This window comes from Tauraco erythrolophus, chromosome 7 (genome assembly GCF_009769465.1).
Source record: "Tauraco erythrolophus isolate bTauEry1 chromosome 7, bTauEry1.pri, whole genome shotgun sequence".
Classification (NCBI taxonomy): Eukaryota; Metazoa; Chordata; class Aves; order Musophagiformes; family Musophagidae; genus Tauraco; species Tauraco erythrolophus.
The window spans coordinates 50,854,086-50,869,687 of NC_141471.1; the positions used below are offsets into that span (position 1 = coordinate 50,854,086).

At 44.2% G+C, this 15,602-nt stretch overlaps 1 protein-coding gene across 1 annotated transcript in view; it reads left to right on the forward strand.

The window, feature by feature from the left end:
- LOC104384645 (transmembrane channel-like protein 2) overlaps positions 1–15,602 on the forward strand; it is a 93,539-nt gene that overhangs the window by 39,154 nt on the left and 38,783 nt on the right. The window contains 5 exon segments of the mRNA XM_086615171.1: positions 14,311–14,397; positions 14,399–14,477; positions 14,480–14,534; positions 15,248–15,321; positions 15,324–15,393. Of these exon segments, the coding sequence (XP_086471297.1) occupies positions 14,311–14,397; positions 14,399–14,477; positions 14,480–14,534; positions 15,248–15,321; positions 15,324–15,393 (365 nt within the window).

Sequence of the window (15,602 nt, forward strand, 5' to 3'; positions counted from 1 at the left end):
TTGTTTCCAAAAGAAGTTTTCACTCTACCCAGTCTGCATTCTCACCCTGGCTTATTCAGCAGGGAAATACTTTAATAATGGTGACATAAATTTCTAGGTTAAGAGATTGCAATTCGATAAAACCAGGAATTCAGTCTTGCGTAGAAAACTCTAGTAGGAGGTACATTTTCTCATTCAACCCGTGGCATCAAAAGGAATAGATAATGCAACTGGTGACACGATATGTAAAGGCAACATGTTGCTGACAGTCTCAAGCATGCCACAGTGTGCAAACCTTTACGGAAATACAAGCTCACGAAACCAAGGGTGGGAGGTAAAAAGTGCCAATAAATGCGGATAAAGCATAAACCTGGCAAGTAAGACCTTCATTAACCTTCTTGAGCTCATGGTTTAACACCTTTCAGGCTCAGCTTTCCTGTAGCAAAATAAGAATAAAGCTACGTTTCTCCTGGGCACAGTTTGCTTATGTTTCTCTATAGGAATACAGAACTGATGAGCAGCAGTATTCTGGTAACTTAAAATACCACATATTGGAAACTATTTAGCATAACTTAACAAGATAAAAGCTTGATTCTTAGGCAAACCCCAGAGGAATCTTCAGTTTAGCAGGTCGAAAGGAAGGCCTTTCAAATCCCTTTCGTATGCATAAAGGCATAAGGTTCAGAGAAAGCTCTTTAGAATTCCGTAAAGCCAAAGAAACAAGCAGTCTGGGGCTCAGGGGACACAGAGATCGGGTTCAGGTTGGAAACAGCAGGTTCAATCAGCATTCCTCTCTGTCACACAGAGAGAACATGACATCCTTTCTGCAAGAAAATGAGGGATTCAGAACTCCAGCCCAAACTAAAGGTTTAGACTATATAGTCTAAATCAAATAGTCTAAGCAGCTCCTCCTTCGTCCCCTACACAACAGTTCCCATTAGCTCACAAGTGCATTATATTTTGAGTAATCGTAAGATTGTTCGGGCTGAAGGGACACTTCAAGAAGTCTCTAGTCCAACCCCTGCTCAAAATAGGGTCCAAGCCAAGTTCAGATTAGGCTGCTTAGGACTTTGTTCATTTGTTCCTAATAAATACAAACAGATTGCTCTTTCTCTCTCTTCAATGGCTCAAGCAAGTTAATATTGGTTTGACGAGACTCCTGCAGCCATAGCAAGCCACTAGAAACCAGAAAGCATGTTATTAAGCCAAAAATGTGATTGTGTAGTGACACTGTATATAAGCACTTGCTAACAAATTGCCTCAGGAACAGTTGATGCTGTTACAGGAAAAAGCACCAACAAAACACAAAATCCATTCTGCATTCCACATAGAAGGTTAATATTTTAATTAACACTGGTTTTTCTTCCTTAAGTAACCTATCTTTCTATCTTGCATTTGGATCTTCATGGCAATGCACTTCATCTGATCTCAAACTCACTCAACAGTGATTTAACAAATGAAGTACCTGTAATAAGTCTCTGATCAAAGAAGCAGACAAAGAACTGGGCCAGTGCCCATGTACTCAATAAGATTTAAAACATCAGGCTAAATTTCACTCTCGTTACCCTATTATGAGTCATATTTAATAGCAAGGGCTCAGCAATAACTGTAAGGCTAATCTGCCCAGTGAACATCACAACATTTCTTAGATATTTACCAGAAACAGAAGTTTTGCAGCCTGAGCCCAGCCTGCTTCAGCTGCTGGAAGATCATGATTCGTCCCAGGTGGTGACACAGCCCAAGAGGATGGAAAAGGTTGCACGGACACACTTGCATTCAATTTTTGTTCCAAAGTTTCACAAAAAAAATCCAATTTCATTGTGACAACCGAAAACCTCATCCATACTAGTTCAGTTGTAGTTTTAAACACTGGGTTTACCCAACCCAAAAACTGAATCCTCCAGAAGATGAAGTCAACATAGATATTTTGAGCATGTGCTGAAGAATACAAACACGCTACTGTCCTGGCCTTGTGGTAGAAGAGACATGCAAATATGTTTTACACCATACACTTTAAGCTGGACAAGGAGTTTGAGAGCATCCACCCCTGCCAGAACTTACTGACTCTGTGATACTTCAACCAACAGAACATATATATACTTATGTGTATACACACACATATATTGTCACATATACATACATGGGTGTATATATGTACATACGCACATTAACAATACTAACAAATGACCCGCTTCTTACATCTCTAAACAAAGGGAGCTTTCTCACAAATCGTCTAAAGGGAATAAATGCACCAGAAGATACTCGATGACTTTAAATAAAGCCCAGATAAAAGCAACAACTTTTCATAAGCCAATTATATCAACAACGCACTCTGGACTGTTAAAAGATAGACCTTTATGTATCATTACATTTTTCTCAGTCAGTATTTATCAGTACACAGTCATTTTTGATAGTAAGTATGGAAATAACTAACACTTCAAAAGCACATAACTTGTCAGGGATTTTCTTCCTTTGCTACTTATTAGGTATTTAATTTATTCATGAGATAAGCAACAAAAGCTTCCACTGAACTTGGGGAATGTTTTGCTGTGAATGAGAATCCAACAAGATTTCCTCAAGACATGCTGGGGCTTGTTGCCTTGAGATTTGATAATAAGTTCACTGGTAATACATCTAAGGAAAGAATCATCATGAAAAGAAGTTAAAAACAACTTAGAGAGCCCAGAAGTTTTTCTTCAGACCAACAAGGACTCCAGGTACCTCTAAAATAAATATTTCCAGCATCTGTAGAACTACACCAGAAACCAACAGAGTATTCATTTCTTGCCTTGGGTGCCATAAGAGGCCCAGACTCACCAAGTTTCTGAAACTACACCTAACATAAAGCATTTACATGGCATGGCTGAATTCAGTTGGACTACCTAGCTGCTTGAAAATAAATCTCTACACACTTGCATAACTTTTACTCCATATCTAAATATTTTTCTATTATTATGGTGAATTACTGACCTCAGATCGCAGCCTCAGGCCTCCCGTGCAGAATGCCTGCCTTGCAGAGCTCAGCTGTAATGAATGCCTCCTCATCTCACCCTGATGAGAAATAACGAGTTTATTTCCTTCCAGCCCCTCTCCCAGTAGTGTGGGGTTTTTTTTAAAGACACTGGTGATAAGCGATTGTAAAATTCCTCAGGCTAATAAACCTAAGAGAATTTGCAACCTGTTTTTGTTATCTAGCAGGAATTCCAACACCAGCTCTATTTTGTTAAACACAGGGCACACAAATTAAAAAAAGAAAGAAGAAAGAAAACATACCCTTAAATAGCAAGATATTTAGTAATACTCCTTAAAGAGACAGAGTTTAGAAAGGTATAGTATTAAGGACTTATACAATATGAAACTAATATTACAAAATATTACAAAAATATTACATACATGTCAGTATGCATGTAATTTAGGATACGATAAATGTTTAAGCACACAAAACCCTCTCTTGCTCTCTTCACTTGTGTTGTTTTGGGTTTTTTTTTTTTAAGCTGTATCTCCAATTCTACCTAAGAGAGCAGAAGATAAAAATTTCAGATTTCAATACACATCGTGTTTTCTCCTGGTTTTACACAAACACTGAGCCTGTGATCTAGCAGAAGCTTTAGGGTTATTTGGCAAAAACTCATGGCTGGTGTAACTTGTCAAAGCCTCATGGAAGTCACTAAAGTTTAAAGAGCTTGTAGCAGCAGAGAGTCTGGCTCGTGCGGATGCAGGCAGAGCTCCTCTGGGAGCTTTGTGCATTTTAGGAAAAGGTTCAAAGCATGCAAGATCCTCCTGCCATGATCGGATTGTCAGGCAGCTTTCCCTCTGTCTTTCTACATTTAAAAAATCTTGTTTTTCAGGCACAGAGATTCTAGACAAAAGTGAAAGAAATTTTCCCACATAAATCCTCTCAGACCCAGAAAGAAAAAGGAGGAAATCCAACAGCAGCATCCTCTCTGTGTCTGGAGGGGCTGGACATGAGGCAGCGAAAAAGGTTCAACTCCAGTGAAGGACATTCTCCTCCTGATCTTCTCATACTGTGACCTTCATTTCTGCCCTTTTGGGCACCTACCAAGCTGAGGGAACCATGCTAGAATTTCTTCTCCAGAGCAGGCAGCACAGGCATGTAAGGCGGGAATGGAGCCCACCAAAAATATTCCTCCCCAAGAAAATGTTTCTCTCCTACTGTAGAATTTGTGCAAAAAACCTGCTCTCTGTTCTCCTCTTGGTTTTCCACATACGTTCTCCCCTATTTTCTCTTCTTGTCCTTGGAAACGTCACAACCTCCGCTTATAGGATTCATTAACTCATCAGATAGGGAGCGATGAGTTGAAAAAAAACGTTGTGCAGTGTCTATTCCCTACAAGAAGTGTGGGAGATGGGTAGGGTTTCTGTCTCTGGTCAGAAATCAAAATGCTTTTCCCAACACCACTTAGTTCTCAGACGTGCCTGGACCTGCAGGGCTGTGGTGCAGAAGAGTCTTCACTGTCAAGAGCTCCAGCTGCACAGCCAAGCCACAGAAGGCAAAGGCAGGGACTGGGAGAATGAAGAACTGCCCACTGTAGGAGAAGATCAGGTTCGAGACCATCTAAAGAACCTGAAGGTGGACAAGTCCATGAGACCTGATGAGGTGCATCCGTGGATCCTGAGGGAACTGGCAGATGAAGTTGCTAAGCCACTATCCATCATATTTCAGAAGTCGTGGCAATCTGGTGAAGTTCCCAATGACTGGAAAAGGGGAAACATAGCTCCCATCGTTAAAAAGAGGAAAAAAAAGAAGACCCAGGGAACTACAGGCCAGTCAGTCTCACCTCTGTGCCCAGCAAGAGTATGAAGTAGATCCTCCTGGCGACTATGCTAAGGCACATAGAAAATAAGGAGGTGATTGGTGACAGCCAACATGGCTTCACTAAGGGCAAATCCTGCCTGACTAATTTGGTGGCCTTCTATGATGAGGTCACAGCATTGATGGATAGGGGAAGAGCAACTGACATTGTCTACCTGGACTTATCCAAAGCATTTGATACTGTCCCACACGACATCCTTGTCTCTAAATTGGAAAGACGTGGTTTTGATGGATGGACCACTCGGTGGATGAGGAATTGGCTGGATGGTCGCACTCAAAGAGTTGTGGTCAACGGTTCAATGTCCAAGTGGAGGCCTGTGACGAGTGGTGTCCTCAGGGGTCGGTACTGGGACCAGTGCTATTTAACATCTTTGTTGGAGACATGGACAGTGGGATCGAGTGCACCCTCAGCAAGTTCGCAGATGACACCAAGTTGTGTGGTGTTGTGGACACGCTGGAGGGAAGGGATGCCATCCAGAGGGACCTTGACAGGCTGGAGAGGTGGGCTTGTGAGAACCTCATCAAGTTCAACAAGGCCAAGTGCAAGGTCCTGCACGTGGGTCGGGGCAATCCCAAGCACAAGTACAGGCTGGGCGGAGAATGGATTGAGAGCAGCCTGAGGAAAAAGGACTTGGGAGTGCTGGCGGATGAGAAGCTCAACATGAGCCGGCAGTGTGCACTAGCAGCCCAGAAAGCCAACCGTATCCTGGGCTGCATCAAGAGGAGCATGGCCAGCAGGTCAAGGGAAGTGATTCTGCCCCTCTACTCAGCTCTCATGAGACCCCACCTGGAATACTGCATTCAGCTCTGGAGTCCCCAGCACAAGAAGGACATGGAGCTACTGGAGCAGGTCCAGAGGAGGACCAGAAGATGATCCGAGGGCTGGAACACCTCTGCTATGAAGACAGGCTGAGAGAGTTGGGGCTGTTCAGCCTGGAGAAGAGAAGGCTCCGGGGTGATCTTCTAGCAGCCTTCCAGTACTTAAAGAAGGCCTACAGGAAAGCTGGAGAGGGACTTTTTCCAAGGGTGTGTAGTGATAGGACAAGGGGCAATGGATTTAAACTGAAAGAGGAGAGATTTTGATCAGATATAAGGAAGAAATTTTTCACTCAGAGGGTGGTGAGGAACTGGAACAGGTTGCCCAGAGAAGTTGTAAATGCCCCATCCCTGGAGGTGTTCAAGACCAGGTTGGATGAGGCTTTGGGCAACCTGGTGTAGTAGAAGGTTTCCCTGCCCATGGCAGGGGGGTTGGAACTAGATGATCTTTGAGGTCCCTTCCAACTCTAACCATTCTATGATTCTATGATCAACTAGAGCCTTCTGCCCTAGAAGCCGGTCCCCAACAAGGCCAGCAATGAGGAGGGATGATCCAGGAGCAACATAGAGCATCTGACTAGCACCACTGCCAAACACCTACATGCCATGTTTGGAGAGCACTGACAGGCTCGTGTGGATCCAGGATGGCTGCGAGCATGTGCTTAGCCTGAGACGTGGAGTCGGTGAAGATGGCAGTGAGCTGGCAGACACGGGCTTGGGTTTTGCCCTAAGCTGGGGTCTTAATTCCCAGTGTTTCCTATAAGGCTTGCTGCTAAACAGGTGCTCTGTTCTCACACAGCTGGGCAATACAAGCATCATTTAAAAAAAACCTAACAAACAATACTTCATTACTGGCTTCTACGTGGTAAGAAGCAACGGAAGGCTGAGGGGCTGTGCCTTGTGATTGACCTGACATTCAGAGATACGTCTCCAAGCTGGCACAGATCCAGGACCTGCCAGCGCACGTCTTGCCCCTGTCTTGGTTCAATTCTTCCTGACAGGCCACCCAAACAAGCAGCCCTCTGGCAGTCAGTGCTCCTCAGCTGCAATACAGACTCACAGCCTGTACGGGGCTTGTTAGGCTCCTTCCCAGGAAACTCCCAGCCGTGCCTTGAGGCATGAGGCAAGCGAAAGCCAAAGAGAAAAACACTACGAAATAGCAAGAAGAAAGAAAGAAAAAAGCGAGAGCTCTGGGCCAGGATTATTCAGAAAAAGGTTATTTCTGTGGGCAAAGCAGAAGCTGGTGCAGCCTGCACTGAACATCCCGAGCATTGTACCTTTAGTCTCATGTAATTTTTCCCAGTGGGACTGCACCATCCTTACAGGTAACTAGCGCCCACGCTGCACAAACAGCACAGGACGTGTGTTTGGCACCGTTTCACTGCCTCCAGCCATGGTCTAGGCCCACCGTTCTCTATGGGAGCCAGAGGACTATTGTCGGCGGCCCTTAAAAAAGCTGAGAAATTTCTTTGCCAGATTATGTCAAATTAATGAGACTGTCTACCCACATGCTTGCAGTGAGCCCTGCTGATGAGCCCTTGCTGTCGAAGCGTTTCCATGCTGCTCTATCAGAGGCCGCTCCAGACCCTCATACTCGAGTATGGAGAAACACTGCAGCATTGCAGAGATTACATGAGGGCGAGGATGACATCTGCATGCATATATGCTCAGGTTAACACGTAGCCCATGCCGTATTTCCATGGCATAGCCAGAAATTTGTTTTTTGCAAAGTAAAGCCCAGATTTTGGTCAAAATCCAGACTGGATCACAGCTGAGCTGGATCCAGTTTTATTAAGCATGCCTGAGAGACCCTGGAAAACACGATTATGTTGTTTCAAAAAAAATTTAGTTTTCTTTAACAGTCAGTCCAACAGAACTGAGTCAGTGTTGGGAAGTGATCTTTAACTTTTAAATGTCTGTCTCAGATATATCTTTAAAGTTGGCTCTGGCAATTTGCAAGTTTTAGGTCCTCATCAAAATATACCCACACAGGTCAGGTATTATTGTTATTACTGAAAAACCTTCTCAAGTGAAAATTACTTATAGATGAGATGAATATTGAATAAATGTAATCCATGGATTAATTAGCTAAAGCCCTATGTTAATCAGAAAGCAAGAAAGGGAGAAACACTAGCTCATTAAGCATTTAGAAGCATGTTATGTGTGCTTCCAGGATTCAGTTACCCTCTCTCCATAACACAACTGCTTTTTATTTAACGCTTGGAGGTGTGTGAGAAGTCCAACGTCCTCATATGTTAAAACTCCAAACTGTCCAATTATATAGCTTTAGTCACCAACGTAAGAGGAACAAACTAAATGTTATAGGACAAAAAATCAGCGCTACAACTCCACAAGTTGCCCACACTCTGCATACAAAGTCTGACATTTACATAAATAATAGCTGGATTCATGGTCCTGCATTACTTATTCATACCTTGTGTGGAATAACTCAGAGGTAGAAGACTAATCCATTAATCCCCCCCCAACCCGATCCATAATCCTAAGAAATCATAAACCCTGCAAGACACTTTATCCTCTTCAGAAAATCAGGCTCCTGAGTTGAGGACGGTGGCGTGCTCGGCGCTGAAGAATGGCAGCGTTTCCCCGTTGCAGGGCTGTGCAAGCTCAGGTCAGCCCTGCACAGAGCTGCTTCGGGTTCTGCCATCTGTGTGACGCACATGCACGGACACGGCAAGTGCTCATTGCTCTCCCCACCTCGCCATTCTTGGGGTTGTTGCGGTGTTTTTGTATACATTTCCTTTAACGACGCACCTTCTACTTTCAGAGAAAGATGAGTGTCGAAAGAATGTGAAATGAAGAATGAAGTACACATTTCTTGCTTCAAATACAACATTTTATAGACTATCCCATCTCAAGTTTTTTCCCCTGAATTATTCAACTTTGCATATAAACATCGCTATATACGGGACAAATTACAGGTCTCTAAGCACTTAACCAAAATCACGCTAGGCAAGAGATGCTGGCACGGCTGTGGTTTGGTCTAACCATGCTGCACTTCTTCTTGGCCTCAGCTTGCATGACACCCCTTTGTTACACTGAACCCTGCTCCTGGGGGCTCCCCAGGCTCACCTGCCCAGCCTGTCTTCTCCATCACACCCTCTGGTGCTTCCTGGCCCCCCTCAAATGTGACAGTGCTCTGCCTCTCCCCTCGAGGACATGTGCCACCAGGACAAAGACCCCAAGGTTTCTCGTCGACCTTGTGTGGCTGCACATCAGTCACAGGTGGACTCCTCATTTCCAGAGGAGGATAATGGTGTCAGCTGGGGAGAGTTATTTGTTTATGTTCATCTTGAGGCTCTAAGGCAAAGGGAGAAGCAGATCGTGTGCAAAGGGGTCTGTTGTACCATAGGCTGAGTCTGAAAGGTAACACAGGGGTTTTCCTTAAGGGTAAGCATTTAGGCATTCACCTTAATAACCCTCTTCATTAGGAATAAATTGCCAGCCATTATGCACCTCCCTCCTTTCTGTGTGATGGAGTCCAGTGAAGTTGGAAAGTGTGAAAGATAATGATCCCTACCTATGCCAGTGTAAAACGCTGCTACCCAGCCTGGAAGAGGGCAATTTGTCTTGGTCAATCTTACTACGTTGGACAGTGTAAGGTGCAGGAGTGAGGGAAGCCACATCCACACAGAGCTTCCTGCAAATATCTTCAGCCATTAAACAGCCATACCATACTGTATAGCACAGCTACTGTTCCTGCTCTGTCCCGTACACTCAGACCCCTCCACCAGCACCTCTTCCTAGGAGCAGGGTGATCTCACCCCTCCCCGTGCAGTGAAGGGTGCTACGTGGCCACCACAGATTTCCCTCCGAGTTTATTATGCCCTGGGCCCTTGTGACTGCATGAACACATCACAACCTTGCCACTGACTCTGTGAGCTGGAGTGCAGATTATAAAAGCAAAGGATGGGCGTTTCGGCTCAGAGTAGGAGGAAAAGGTATACCCAGCCGCACATTTTGGTGCATTAGCACCTCATGAGCTGGCCTTTCTGGGAGGCAGAGTACTTCTCAGGAAGGGGGTATATGGGTCTCAAAGACATAGCAAAATCAATCTTCAGTCCCCCATCACTTTTCAAAATCACATGCTCCATACCTATGGGTATGCCAAGTGGCACAAGCAGGTCTGGAGCCTGCAGCTGACCCGCTGCAGCGCAGATGGTGGGTGAGCTACTGACCATGTGGCAGGGTAGAAACCAGGACACTCAACTCGCTCCTTTCTGAAGCATTCCGCACACCTCTGGCAACAAGCCGCTCATGTGAGCATACCCTGAGCATGCAAACAGCATCTGAGAAGCCTTGGTGGAGAAGAAGGGCATCCTGAGGCAGAAGCGGTCCAGCACCAAGCACAACACTGCGGGATGTGATGGGCATCCGCAACCCTTTTGCCTCTTACCGCCTGATTCTCCAAAAACCTGGCTTTCATTTAACGTGGCAAATGAAGTCCCCAGATCATCTGTTTGGGAAAGAGATGCGTAGGGCTAAGGCTCAAGGCAACTGAAGTAACCTACAGAAAATCCGTTCCAGTAGCCTCCAGCAACTGCAAATCGCTCTGTTTTGCCTGGAGCAGTATTAATGCAACAACCTAGTGATCACATCTGGAAAAACTTCTCAACCTACCACATCAACGCATAGGGTTATAGACCTTCAAAAACCACTACTGCTGTCTTCAGCCCCAGTCCAACCCACTGGTGGGGGAACACACAGGGAAATGCCCTATGTAATGAACTTGTAGGTTTAGAGTTGTTAATAACATAGGACATATACCATAAACTATGTGTTTAGCTCAGGTGAGCAGAGCTAAGTCATAGGCAGATCAAACAATCCATGGATTTGACTTAAAATACTTGAAAGGTGCCCTTTGATCAAAAATTCAGCAAGCAAATAGAAGCAGAGGGCCTCCCACTCAGCTGGTTACCGTCCTCGGGTGCTGCACCTGACCCAGACCAGGAGTGATCTGCAAGAGTCACTGCTGGCAGCAGCCCTCAGTTAATCTCCACAACATTCCTCACCTTTAGGAAGGAAGGGGGAAATAACACTCTCTCTACCAACACTTGGAAAAAAATCTTTGCATACTGTCACCACACCAGGTTCCCCCAAGGGATGCCCATGTGAGTTGAGGGTCAGCAGTGGACTTCATGGACAGTATAAGGGTAAGCTTTCCTCTTCAGAAACCGTTCCAGTGAGATCCGCACACCTGCAGGAGAAACCCTGCGCTGGGAATGCACCGGCTCCCTGGAAAGCTGCAGCTGGGTCAGATGCTGCAGGTTTTACACCAGATATTGCTCAAACTTCTCCTTAGCCCATCGGAAGTCTGTGAGCTGCAGCATGCAATACAATACTTTGCAATACTAAAGGACCTTCCAAATGAGGGTCTCACATTAATTAATTAAGCCTCAGAGCACCTAGAAGGAAAATCTATCCTATTTACCAGCAAGAGCAATGAGTAGGCAAAGGTCACACAGAATAGAGGAGCAAAGGAAAGAGAGATCTTGGTGTCCTGATTCCTGACTCCTTGCTGCATCTATTAGCGATGAGTCCCCTGCAAAGGACACACATGGAAGACAAAAGGTGACCCACTGCCATGCCCCGAGGGGCACCACACTGAGAGGTTTAATAAGAAGCAGTAGGATTGACTAACCGGGTTACACAGATTGACGTCAGGTCAGTAAAGAATATGGCATTAAGAAAATTGATCCTTTCAAACCCTTCAGCCACATGCTTATGTCAGAACCAGACATGACTTCTGTCTGTGTTTCATACGATACACCAAGTATCCACTAAAGGGCTTTCCTTCATGTTTAATTAACAAAGTGCAACGTAATGCCGACAGGTGCTTTTTTCACAGGGAGAAGGGAGAGGAAGGAAAGGGTTTGGGCAGGGTGAGGCAGAGCCCGGGTCTTCCCTGCCTCTCCCACCTCTTCCTGCCCTCCCCTGCCCACATGGCTCGCAAGCAGGAGGTCACCGGTGGCTGGATGTGTCCATCTGTCTGCGGTGCCAAGGAGAGAAGCGCACAGGGCACTGGAAGACAGAGTAACCTGTATATGATTGAGGGGTGCGTGCACAGCACAGCAGCTACGGTGTCCATGCAAAGACAGGAGGCTGTCATGGGGAAGAAAAGAAATGTGCTTTACAGGTCATCATGGAAGATGGTTGGTATCACTGTGAGATCTTTTCAGTTTGGATGCTGCCAAATACTTGAGAGAATGTCTCATGACTTTCCGGGCACATCATTTTGCATCTCTTAAAGAGATCATGCAATTTCAGTGTGCTCATGCAGGGAACTTTTGTCAATTTACCAACTAAAGTAAACATTAAGAGCGTCACTGTAGGAAAAGAATATAATGTATAATCAATAAGGGATGGTTCTGCCGAGCTCAGCTGGCACTTAAGGGACTAGCTGTGTAAAGCATCGCTTGTGTAAATCCCAGCACGAATGCAATTACTCTTTGTTCTTTGTCTTGCAGGCCGGAATAGAGATTGATGGACAAGTGAAGTGACACCAGAGAGTGAAGGTAATGTAGAGATTAAAAAATGTGTTTCTTGTTTGAAATATAAGAGGTGGTACTTTCTCTCTCGGGGTTGTGACTTGCTCTATGACAGTAACCATTTCATGAGCTACTTGTAAGCAAGGCAGACTTTTCCCTGGAGGTTTAACTTACAATAGTGATATGTAAAACACCATTCTTGAGCAGTCTTCCGCTTTCATCCATGCTCCTAGCGTAGGAGGCTATCAGAACCCACATTCCTTGATGATCATCCCTAGTAAATGAGGGCATCACAGTAAGCACCACTCTGACCGAGGTCCTGCTTGCCCTCCCTCTAACGCTTGCTTAGACCGTAAACACATTGATATCTTGATTAATCATGGCCACGAGAAGGTAAAAAATGAGAATGGATTGGAGGCAAGCTAATAAGGGCTGTTAGGAAAATCAGGAAAAGCCAATGACAGGATTAAAACCAGCTTTAACCCTGTATGTATAGTAAGTAAAGAGAAATAGCTAAGGAGTAGGGTTATAACACTAAATAAAGATAGCTAAGAGGTAAGATCATAACAGCATTGGATAGGTGATATGAGTGTAGATGCTGCAAAAAATGGTTCACGACTGTGTCTGTACAATTCATAAAATATGAGAAAGTAATTGGCAAATGACTGTGATGTCTTTTTTTAATCATATCCACCTTCCCATACAGCCAAACAAGGAATAAGATAAAAGTAACAAATATATGCACTGCATTTAACCTAATATTTGATACATTGCAAATTAAAATTTTGATAGTGGCTGCACAAAATGAGCACTTTCTCAAAGAGGGTAGGTGGTCCTTTAACCTGGATCCCCTCACTGGAATTCAGCTGAGATGGTCTATTATATAGTAACCTCCTAACAGCTCCTGAGAAATTAGTTGAAAGCTTCTTCTCATTCCCAATGACAAGTGTGACGACCACTACTTACTAATTTTTTTACCCTAGCAAGCAAAAACTATTTGCTTGTTGTTAATCCTTAACTTTTCATCAAAACAAAAACGTAAATACTCTAATTCTTTCTAAAATGTAAATTTTCTAATTCTTTCTTTTCTAATTTCTACTTTTCCTCACCTTTTAAGCTGTTCTATTTCACTCTGTATACCCATTCCAGCACATTTCCTTCTTCTGTTACAATTTCTCCAACCCTAGGGAAAAAAAAATCAATGCCAAAATTACAAATTACTTTTAAAAAAAAAAAAAAAACACACTTAATTTTCATCAGTCAGAAATTTTGGAAATTAGAAGCCAAAAGACTCTGGAAAGCTTACTACTGATTTTATTGATTTTAATGTACTTGGTGGTAAAAGGGATGAGGAGGGCTTGGGATTTTTTAATTTTTTTTTTTCCCCTTTCCATAATATGCTGCAATTAAATCATGCTCCATTTCAATCCTTCAAACTGGAAGCACTTCTGCCTTCTGGACAAATGAGTTTTTTATCTTGCAATGCCAATAAGAATGAAACGTGCAGCAGAGACTATCTGTGTTTTTGTTTTTTCTTCTCTGGATATAGACCTTCCTATAGAAAAGAAAACTCAGAGAAATAAGACCTGGTGCTGCCTAAGCTGTACCTTTTCTCTATATAAATAGAAGACCTCTGTCCCTTGGTGGGTTAAAGAGTTTTCAAAGACATTGCACCAACAAGCACAATACGTACTGTATAACTCGACTGCAATTTCTGTTTCTGTTGCTCTGGAGTGTTTACAGGTCAGGAAGATATCTGTGCTCTCTGGCGGATAGGCTTTTACATTTGTAACTTATTTCCAGTTTTCTTATGGTCATGTATCCATCACTGATGTGCTACAATCAGCCATAGTGTCTTAAGTGGGAGTTGCATAACCAAAGAGTTGGACGTGGTTCTTGGACGGGGTATGACACAAAGCCCACCAAGGTCAACAGGCTCATTGACTTTGCTAGGGTTTGCATCAGGCATCCTTGCTGACTATGCTTCTCTGATTAAACTTTATTTCGCCAGCACAGAAAGCTAAGTGTTTCCCAAAATATTTGGGTTTTTTCTGTCTTGCAGAAGATGAAGTAAAGGACAAGACACCTAAGAAACAGCCCCTCAGGGAAACTGGCAGAGCAAGCAGACTTGAAAGGAAAAAGCAAGAGAAAGACAAGGGAAGAAGATGAGAGCAGAGAGGGAAGACAGTTGTAGCCAACCAAAATGGAGCTTCTAGGAGAAAAAACTACCAAAGGAAAAACAGCGATGGGAAAAAGGCAGGAGAGGAAGGGAAGCCGGCAGAGAGAGAGAGGCAAAAAGGCTCCTACTAAAGATCAAAAGGAGTCAGAAAACAAAGAAAAAGAAACAACAAGAAAGGAAGGAGGGGGGAGAACAACCAGAAGAAAGACAGGAAAAACAGGTAATTAAAACAATCCCTGAGTACAGTAGTATCAACATGCCATGGGCTTGTGGCATATGGGTCAGAACTGCAAAACCAATAGACTGCGAATAAGTTACGGCTCTCACAAAAGAGATACAACTGTGGAAAAGAGTAGTATAAAATGCCACACAGCCAAACTCTGTCTGAGGTCTTCTGTCATTATCATTTCTTATCCAGGATGAGATCCACGCAGGTAGTGGAGCCCTTGTGCGTACAGCTGAGGGTATAAAAAGCACTCTTAAACAAGGCAGCTTGAGCGACTTGGATCTGGGCACGTTTTTTTGGTGGTGGTATGGAAACAGACGGGTTAAAATGGATATCTCATGTTTTCACATCTCTTCCTTTTCCAAATCTTGCTTGTCCAACCCTCTTGCTTCTCCCCACATCTTCCATTTCCCTCTGAAAGCGTAAAAAACACTTTCCAGCCCTAGGCGATGCTTCTGTAGCCTGAAGCATGGTCCAAAGTACCAATGTCAGGTGAGTTACAGTGCAATGCACCTGCCTTTAGATTATCCTGGATGGACGCCAGCCTGTATTACAAATAAAGTGAAGGGGCTGCGCTGGCATCACACTAAGCTGGGGGACAGTGAGGCACTATGCCCACATCAGATTGGGATCCCCAGGGGCCAGTGGCAGTGTGCCCAGCCAAGCAAGACTTTCCATTTTGTGCCTTCATTTTGTGTCTCTCCCAGTACTTCTTCTTCCAACTCATCCGACGAGGAGTCGCTGTCAGAGGAAGAGCTCGCAATGTTGATGGAGCAGGTGGAGCAAAGAAAAAGCTGATTTCCACCATGAGGAACAAGCCCTGGAGGATGGTGAAGAAGCTCTCAGTGCTCAGGTAACTGTCACACCGGAACCTGCACCCCTGGGATCTTTGCTGACTGTCAGATGCACTTTGCCTTTCCTAGAAATTGCATTTTTGCTGCTGCTACTGCAACACCCCGGTCTCAGAAAAAAGTGACCGGCAGAGCCTTGGCCAGCTTACCTGGGTTTAAATGATCAGAATTAAAATATGGAATTTGATTTTCAGCCTCTGTAACCAAAGAA